Here is a 9560-nt window from a genome sequence, read left to right on the forward strand (position 1 = left end):
TGTGCGGGCAGAGAGACAGAGAGAGAAAGAGACAGAGAGAGAATAAGAGATAGTGGCAGAGAGGGGGAGCGATAAAGAAACAGAAAATGAGAGACGGGGAGAGAAAGAGAGAGAGAGGGGGGGGTGGGGGGGGGGGAGAGAAGAGAGATAGAACTCAGAACTGTTTTAATGTACATCGGCCTTGGGCCACGATACAAAAGGACTGGGGTCGGGAGAGATAGAGAGTGGCAGAGAGGGGGAGACAGAGAGAGAGAGAGTGTGGCAGAGATGGGGAGACAGACGGAGAGGGAGAGAGAGATATTTATTCTGTAAATCTTTCAAAACAAAACTTCATACAAGTCAGATCCTTCAAAACCCTTGTTTGCTACAATTTTTTTTTTTTTTTTTTAAACCGAAGTTCTGGTCATGGCCTGTGGCTAAAGTGTTTCAGATCTGACACAATGATGTAATCCTGTCAATGATATATTTGAAATGATTGGCAAGATCCTTGTATTCTTAAAATGGATTAGGGGCTTTCTGGGCCTTCCTGGCCATACACAAAAGACAACATGAGAGTCCTTACTAGTAATCTTGGACAATGAGATCTTTTCCCAGCCCTTTTGCCCTCAATGGGAGTGGCTCTGCACAGGAAGGCAACTTGTGCAATGACTCCATGTTTTTAAAGTGCTAAGAGCTTGGTCTTCAATTGAGGATAGGTGCAGTCATTCAAAACTGGTAGCACTTTTCCTCACGGATTGTGATCTTGGCTGCTGACATGGGCACTTAACAACTCTGTTTGCAATGCTTTTACCTTGAGGGTACAGGCTGATTAGCATGGGGAATCATTCAACAAGTAAAGATTGCTTGGATGGTCAGTGCTTTGTTCAGTTCATGGACAGTTTTGTCCATGCCTGTGAATATGGGCATTTTGCTTACATGGAAAGTGAAGTCTTGGTTTTTCCCATTACGTGTGACTTCTAAGTTGTATTGCAGTAACTTAAATTACAAATTATCCACTGCTGCAATTGAGATTTGCCATCCAAGTGGTTTCAGGTACTGAAGTTGAGTCTCCAGTCCATTTTTTGTTGGACTCTAAAATGGATGACAGTAACTTTGAAAATGGAAAGAATAAAGGGAGACAGAATATGAACAATTTAGAAATAATCTTCTGAGAAATAGCATGGATGCTATTCATACAATATGGAGTAAAAATTTCAATTTGTTACAAAAGTTGTTTTCACAAAAGTTTTGTTTTAAAAAATGTTCATAATTCTCAGAATGTTTTATTTTCTAATGCTCATACAAATATTAGGAGCGATTCTCACATACTTGTAATAGTGTTCCCTTGTTTCAGGGTGCGCATGTAGCATTTTAATTTTTAGACAACTGGCAATAAATAGTGAACTTTAATTTCTTCACCATTCTGCAAACGGCAAATAGCAATTAAACATCTCTTAAGTCCAGACACAATACAGTGGTCATCACTTGCTAACTCTGGCTGTAAACACTGCACAATCTATATGAAAGACCTTGGAGCTCAGAGCATGTCATAATTATTCTATTTGGAACGATAAAAAGTAGTGGACATTCGCACACACAAACTTTGCAGAATAAGCACCACACACAAACACATAATTTACATTGACGACTTTAATGTAAACAACTGAAGAAACGTGTTTACTACACTCAAGCTTTCTCCTCAGGCTTGTTGAACACGTATGTCAAACAACATTTTCCGCAGTAGTGGCGGTCGAAGTGAGAGGCCATGAACACTCCTGCTCCGCATTCCTCATTGGGGCACTCACGACGAAGGCGGGTGATCTTGCCATTCTCATCGACCTGTCAACAAATCATTTTTCAGGGTCATGGAACCATCAAAATGCAAAACAGATAAATCAACTGCGGCGTTATACTAAACACATCATGTACTACATATCCATTCACTGGCTGCTCAGGACTGGTAACGCTTGGATTATTATCATTTTCAAAATTGAATCGTAAGGTGTCCTAAGTTTGTCATCATTGCAACCATGACATGGATATGAACTGTAAACTGCAAGTATTAAAAAAAAGAGGGGTAGGGGGTGGGGTGGGGATTGTAATAAGAGCCACTCTGGAATCATGAACAACATTTTAAGCAGTGATGTAAATCAAAACAATAAAACTGATTCTCTTGTATCAGCTATAATTACTAGAATATACTGTACAGCATATCCATTTCCCTAGAAACATAATTATTTTACATGTTAAAGACTGATGATCACAAACTATCAATTCACTCATGCCAATACAAAGATCAATGAAAAACATATGCTGAAATATTTATTACTTAATTAAAATTAGATGTGAAACAAATTAGAAAACAAGTTGCATCAGTGCTTTTTCCCCCATCATGGTTGCTCAGATATGGTAACGCTTTGATTTTTATCATATTCAACAAATGAATCCTAAGGTGTCCTAAGATTGTCATCATCGCAACCATGATGGGAAAATTGAACAACTTCTGTTCAGTACAGTTGCATTTATTTGCAAAAATACAATAAACTGAGATTAACTGTTACAGCTCTAAATTCTATAAAAATTATTTTAAAAAATCAGTACCTTGTTCAAGGTGGAAACAACTACAAGAAACATGGACTGATATACCTATATTCCAAAAATTACATAAATAATTTAAAAAAAGAAAAAGAAATGCTAATAAAGTCTTAAAATATTGGTCAGTCTTTTTTGTTGTAATTTGTTTCAAAACCATAAGCCTGTTGTCACAAAGAGTACCTCTCTGCAAAAATAAAAATCTACAAATTTGAAAACATTTGCTATGTTGAAACAAGAAAAACATGCCTTTCATATGAAACCATTGTATTGCAGCTATGAAGCAAGCGGTCCACAAAACGAAAATGTGAGCACTTTCAAGAGCACAGACAGATGTAATGGTTGCTCAGATATGGTAACGCTTTGATTTTTATCATATTCAACAAATGAATCCTAAGGTGTCCTAAGATTGTCATCATTGCAACCAGGATGTGAAAATGCAATTGGCACTGTCAGGTAGTAGAAAGCAAACTTTCAGACAGACTTAAGGACAAAACTCCAGGCTGAGGTAATCAAAGCAGCTGTAATTCTGTGACTACTACTACTGTTTGCAAAAAATAAGCGGAAAATGCTGAGTGTTCAGTTACAGCACCATTTCTTTTTCTCTTTTTTTAAGTGTGGCATTTGCAGGGTATTGTGATTGTTTTGAGAAACTATGAACACCGAAACTTCTTCAAACCTTTAATCCTGAAAAATGGCAGATTCTCTATCGCTTATTTCATGAGTTACCTCAAACAACCCTACCTCACAGAAGTATGAACTGACACATCCAATCTTTAATTCTTCAAGTGAATTGCTGGAAAGTTTCTCACTTGAACGAACAGTGGTCAAATAAGTAAAGACTGATTACATCAAATAGATTCTGACATATCAGCTGATCTTACAACACAATGACTGAACAATAAATCTGCCATTGGTAAACAGTCACTATTATGTAGCTGAAATTCAGAGATTACCATAAGAATGGTAAAGTTTTCAATTCAGCACAGATACACAAAAGGAAACATGCACTATATCAAATATGCATATGGTTGCTCAGGTATGGTAACGCTTTGATTTTTATCATATTCAATAAATGAATCCTAAGGTGTCCTAAGATTGTCATCATTGCAACCATACTGGGAAGAAAAAATAAGATTGCAGCATAAACACAAAGAAAAAGGGCTTCATGCAACAACCTCACGAAGTGAAAACATGGGTTTTCTCTAAGAGCATATAACTGCATGCAGACTGGTCCATGTCTTCATGTATTATCAGAAAATATAATGTATATATTGGTAACTGATTTTAGATTTATAACCCGAGATGTATAACCAAACCTATTTTTCTTTTCGCAGAAAATCATGAACATTTGTAAAAGAAAAAAGAAAAAGAAAAGAAAAACCAGTATCAAATGCTAAACACCTAGTAATGATAAAAAAAAATTACAAAAAAAATTCACCTGCTAATACAGATTTTCAAATGGATCTTCAGTGCAATTCTATAACAATCCATCTGGGTTTAGCATCAACACCCTCAGCACACCTTGATCAAAGTTTTTTGCCTTTATATACAAGGTTAGCAAAGCTGGAGAAATCAAATCGCCTGAAACGGACAGACAAGGCTGCTCAGATATGGTAACGCTTTGATTTTTATCATATTCAACAAGTGAATCGTAAGGTGTCCTAAGATTGTCATCACTGCAGCCATACAGAGAGGTGGAAAAAAATATAAAGGCAGCCAACAGCACAAGTACATAGGGTTTGCTGAAAACAGCTTCTATTTTCTCCAAGAATGTTGGTGCATAGGGACTAATCTGTGTATGTCAATTCTACTTTCTCATATAAATCTTGTGTGCATTTCCATAATAGAACCAATCTAGATTAGACAGTCTCACACACACAAAAACAAACAAACAAACTTGAACGTAAACCTGGCCTGATTAGTGTTATAATTTAACTGAACATGTGAAATAAATGGTAAAAAACAAAAAACCAAACAAAAAAAACCACCACCAACCAACACCCACTTACAAACACCCGCACTCACTAGTAGACCTATTCTTTTCTTTCTGGAGTCACTTTGCTCCCAAAATAAACACTGATTATTCTTCAAGTTTCAAAACTGCAAGCAATAATGGCTATACTGACCTCCAATAAACCATCTGCTCTATCTTCACCCATGTTGTCATTTGATGTATCCTTGGCATTTCAAACGTGAAGCCAAACCAACACAAAATTGGGTACCTGAATTTTTATACCTATTACTTATTATGTATATCCATATTATTTTTATATCAAAATCTGATGTTTATACTAACTTCTTATGATATTCACAGTTCTGGTTCAAGTCACTTTTTTGATCATGGTTGCTCAGAAATGGTAACGCTAGATTTTTTATCATATTCAATGAAAGAATCCTAAGGTGTCCTAAGTTGGTCATCATTGCAACCATGATTCTTTATATATATTTTATAAGACACTGCAACAAACAAGATTATTGGGAGGATAGATAGATTGGAAAGAGGGGAGGGGGATGGAGGATATATATATACCTTTTTCCTCTAAGGATCTGCAACATTTCTTTTTGTATTTTGCAGTGAAACCAGAACCACATTTAAAATAATAATTTTTTTTTTTTTTTCAAAGCTTCAAGAGCAAGAAGCAAATGGTTTAAACCAGAAATTCATCCCCAAACTGAAATTAGCACCACTGTGACAACGAAAGGAAATCACAGTCTCCACACATCACGCTTAACTAAAACATCAAACAGTAAACTTTACTGTAAAGGGAGTACAGACTGGTCAAGGACAGAGCATGACCCCCCCAAATTTCATACCTTGTAGTATTTCAGCACAGCCAGCTTGACCTTCTTCTTCTTATGCTTGGACTTCTTGGGGGTGGTGTAGTTCTTCTTCTTGCGCTTCTTGGCGCCACCACGCAGGCGCAGCACCAGGTGAAGGGTGGACTCCTTCTGGATGTTGTAGTCGCTCAGGGTGCGACCATCCTCCAGCTGCTTGCCCGCGAAGATCAAGCGCTGCTGATCTGGAGGGATTCCTGATCCACACAACATGAGATTGTTTTACAGAAGCTGGAAGGCTTTGTGTCAGGTGATAGGAATCAGCTGACGGGGATGGAAAATTTACACAAAGATATAAAATTATAAAAAGTCACCATTCAGCCAAAAGATTAAATATAAATCAAAACTTACACCCTGGTCAACGACTGCTTTTTGAGGTTAATGTTTCTTACTCAATGTTAATTCATGGACAATCTTAGTGAGCAAACTCCGCATTACTCATGCAACCCAGCAATGCATTTATCATATTCTCTCAAGTTTGTAAATTTACCCCCACACAATCCTTATCCTTGCCCAACATTACCTTCTTTGTCCTGAATCTTGGCTTTCACATTTTCGATAGTATCACTGGGCTCGACCTGCACACCAGACATGCAAAAATCAGAAAATTCACTTTCCTTGAGACAAATATATTTTATACTCAGGGCTATCATCAAATGAACTCTAATGAAATTTCAGTATCACTATAATGTAAATATACTATAATCTTTGTTTTAAACATAAATAAAAAGTAAGCAATGCAACATTTAACCGACCATACCTTTCCCAGTTTGTTGAGACACAGGTTTCCTTATGGACCAAAGAGGGTAAAAAACATCACAGCATGTACTAACTTTAAAATTTTCTGGCCTCCAGGTATCCCAGTTTTCTTACAAACCAAGGAATGTGGCATTAGCCACTGTATGAAAAAAACTTTAAAAATCCACACACATAAATTCATCAAATACCTCAAGGGTGATGGTCTTGCCCGTGAGGGTCTTGACGAAAATCTGCATCTTGACACCTAAAAACAGAAAATGCAGTGACTATATTTAGTAATATTGAGACCACTGGAGGATAGGGTAAAGAGAGAACAGAGGGCTAACTCCACCCATTTGACATGCTTCTTTCCCAGTTAAAGCAGCAAAGGTAGATCTGGTCTTAATTCATTTAGTTTCACAAATAAAACTATATATTTAGATATGTTCTTCATCTTGTTAAAATGCACGCTAGATTTTCTGACTTGTTCAAATAAAATTGTTGAACCTACAAAAATGTTCTTCAACAAGGACATGCAAACTACTTCACAACATCTCTTTTAATTAGTGTTAACCCCCCCCCCCCCCCCCCCCCCCCCCCCCCAAAACAACAACAACACTGTTACACATCTGGATTCAATGAATCATGATGAATGTTGAATTTCTGAACAATTCATTTTAATAGCTAAAGAAGCCTTGTGCAGTTGTAGTCCATCATCAGACAACCAGAGGAACACAATCTACTGTCCTTTTGGGCCAACAAAGCACTTCAGCGCATAAGCCCCCCCCCCCCCCCCCCCCCCACTAAAAAAAAAAAAAAAAAAAGAAAAAAAGAGAAAAAAAAAGTTCTAAATATATTTAAAGCACACACATCAAATCAGCTGCATCTGCTGCTAAGTGAAAGTCCTCCACTGCCACCTTGCTAGCAAAACCTTTTCTGAACAGTAATATCTTCTGAAAACTGGCTTAGAATTGGACTTATCTGCTTGCTGACCCAATCCTGTTACTTCATTTGCCTGCTGCTATATTTCGAAACACCTTTAAAAAGTAATTCCAGTCTTCAGTTCAATGCAGTGTTGTACAGCCCCACTTCAATGGCTTGTTCAATTAGAATTAAGTCTGCTACCCATGACCTCAGACCTGTCCACCATTTTGCTTTGTAAACTGCTTTCAAATAAGTTAACTTCTGGTTTATTACTTTCACACCATAAATTTATCCATCTCAGATACAGCACTTTGTTTAGCTGAAATTTTGTGTAATATGCAGTTTGGTTACAACTTGATATAATGGTGAACATAAACCATGTTGAATCGAACACTGTAAGTTTAAGTGTTGCTGTTTGTAATCGTTTAGTGTGAACTTCTATCTGGGTCGAATCTATCTGGACATGCTGAATGTTTACAAAGTGATGAGCGAAAACATCTCCAGTGCCATCGCCACCAATGGAGAGAGCGTGACCAAGCAGCCTTTGATCCGCAGCATGCGCACAGTGAAGAAAGAGACACTGAAGTTTATCTCAGGTTGGGTCAGTCATTCCAACGACCCACAAATGGTGGCCGAGAACTTCATCCTGCCCCTGCTGTCTTACCAAACAAATGTCCCTGCTGCCCGGGAACCTGAGGTTTTGAGCACCATGGCCACCATTGTCAACAGGCTAGAGGTAGATTATCCCCATCCCCATTTGTAGTGTAGATGTGCGGAAAAGGGTTAGGCGTATACCTCTACTCGTTTGTCAGGCACTTTGTTGGTGTCCTATTTCAGTTCTCTGCTTCTTGCAACTAAAAGTATATTTTATACTTACCAAAAGCACACTAAACTTCCCAAAAGTACATTGTTGCATGCACTAATTTCTGTCTGTTTCCATACTGGCTTGTTAACTTGTAAACCATCATGGTATGTACATTTTGGAGTTTGGAGGTGTGTTTTAAGGTGTACACTCTGGTTTGGTTTTGTAGTTTTCCCCCAATTAGATTAACATGGTTTTGTGATTGTAAGATACTAATACCAAAATCCCATCCATCATGAACTTGAAACTAAACCAAAATTAGACTTTGCACTCAACATGCTGTAGCAAGAAGCAACAAAGTGTAGTTTCCACTTCTGTACTTTTTCCTTTCTGACTTTGGTGTACTTTTCCTTTCTGACTTTATTTATTTCTCAAGGCCTGACAAAGCGCGTTGGGTTACGCTGCTGGTCAGGCATCTGCTTGGCAAATGTGGTGTAGTGTATATGGACTTGTCCGAACGCAGTGACGCCTCCTTGAGCTACTGAAACTGAAACTGTGAACTTTGATGTTGACACAATGGAGGTTTTTTGTTTGTGTGTGACAAGTGGTGGTAAGAAAGAATGAGTTTTTGAACACAGGGCACATACAGCCTACAAGATGCAGGAGTCAGATTTTAGTTGCAAACAACCCAAGACTATATGGTTTTCCCACTGAGCCTGGTTTACCCTTTCTGGCAGAAACAGTGACTCAATCACTTTGCAACACTGGCAGGTAAAGTGTATACAAAACCCAAACTTCAAACGCAAAATGGGCAGATGGAAATAAGGGATTAATCTTAAGTCATACATAAATGGTATGCTCACAACTGTGATAAAAATTTCGAATGACATATTATTTGTACTCTTTTCTCGCCAGTGTAAAATTCTGCCTATCATTCAGCATCGACGGATTGAGATGAATATATAAATCAAAGAACCTGGACGGCTGACCTTCCAAATCGAAGATTGAACAACCACATGGAATACTGTGTCCATCGTATTAGTCAGGAAGAAAACCGTTTTCCTAAAAATCGTTTTCTACTGTGCCATTATGATGGCCTGGGAGAAAAAGAAAAGAAAGAAGAAAGTAAAGAAAGAAAAACTGGTTGCGGCGGGCAAGGAAGCGTGGATTGTCTTAGTTTTACACGTGTGAAACGTTCAGCCTGAAAAGGTGAATAAAATATTGTGGAACGAATATTTGTCCCCCAGTGTGCACACTACATTTTGTTCCTCTGTGCGACTACCAACCAGAAAAAGATTGAAAATGGTACTCAACACAATGGCCGAACCACGAAAATGGCTCATGGCAACGTGACTTCCCCAATGGCGCATTGCCGCCGAGCACATGTTTTTAGCAAAATTACTATTTTCACTCGTATTTAACATAAAATACACGGATCAATAAAAAATACATGCATATAACAAAATAATCAACCTTTTGACAATGTAGAAGAATGATAAAGATCTCAAATACAGGGGAAAAAATTGAAATTTGCCGGACCACATACCTTCTCTCCACCTCTAGTAATGATGGATCATGGCAAAAGAGAGAGCATGCGTAAACGGATGTTCCGGTATAAGAATGCACGCACATGCGTACAACCCTAACTCTCTAATCCCAGAAAAAAATAAAAGAAAGACAACAGAGG

The 9560-nt window shown here is 37.9% G+C and overlaps 1 protein-coding gene and 6 non-coding genes across 7 annotated transcripts; all 7 read right to left on the minus strand.

Moving 5' to 3' along the window:
• Positions 1-1614: 1614 nt before the first annotated feature.
• LOC143296117 (ubiquitin-ribosomal protein eS31 fusion protein) lies at positions 1615-9471 on the minus strand. The gene is made up of 5 exons (XM_076607898.1): positions 9420-9471; positions 6357-6412; positions 5933-5987; positions 5389-5606; positions 1615-1818 (listed from the first exon to the last, which is right to left on the minus strand). Exons 2-5 carry the CDS (start codon positions 6402-6404, stop codon positions 1666-1668), a joined length of 474 nt encoding a protein of 157 aa, XP_076464013.1. The 5' UTR covers positions 6405-6412; positions 9420-9471; the 3' UTR covers positions 1615-1665.
• LOC143296785 (small nucleolar RNA SNORD58) lies at positions 1942-2007 on the minus strand. The gene has a single exon (XR_013057198.1). It is a non-coding gene; the product is annotated as a small nucleolar RNA SNORD58 (small nucleolar RNA).
• LOC143296780 (small nucleolar RNA SNORD58) lies at positions 2375-2457 on the minus strand. Its single transcript, XR_013057194.1, has one exon. It is a non-coding gene; the product is annotated as a small nucleolar RNA SNORD58 (small nucleolar RNA).
• Positions 2913-2995, minus strand: LOC143296779 (small nucleolar RNA SNORD58). The gene has a single exon (XR_013057193.1). It is a non-coding gene; the product is annotated as a small nucleolar RNA SNORD58 (small nucleolar RNA).
• Positions 3602-3684, minus strand: LOC143296782 (small nucleolar RNA SNORD58). The gene has a single exon (XR_013057196.1). It is a non-coding gene; the product is annotated as a small nucleolar RNA SNORD58 (small nucleolar RNA).
• Positions 4174-4256, minus strand: LOC143296784 (small nucleolar RNA SNORD58). The gene has a single exon (XR_013057197.1). It is a non-coding gene; the product is annotated as a small nucleolar RNA SNORD58 (small nucleolar RNA).
• Positions 4918-5000, minus strand: LOC143296781 (small nucleolar RNA SNORD58). The gene has a single exon (XR_013057195.1). It is a non-coding gene; the product is annotated as a small nucleolar RNA SNORD58 (small nucleolar RNA).
• Positions 9472-9560: the final 89 nt, after the last annotated feature.

This window comes from Babylonia areolata, chromosome 21, assembly GCF_041734735.1.
Source record: "Babylonia areolata isolate BAREFJ2019XMU chromosome 21, ASM4173473v1, whole genome shotgun sequence".
NCBI classification, from domain to species: Eukaryota; Metazoa; Mollusca; class Gastropoda; order Neogastropoda; family Buccinidae; genus Babylonia; species Babylonia areolata.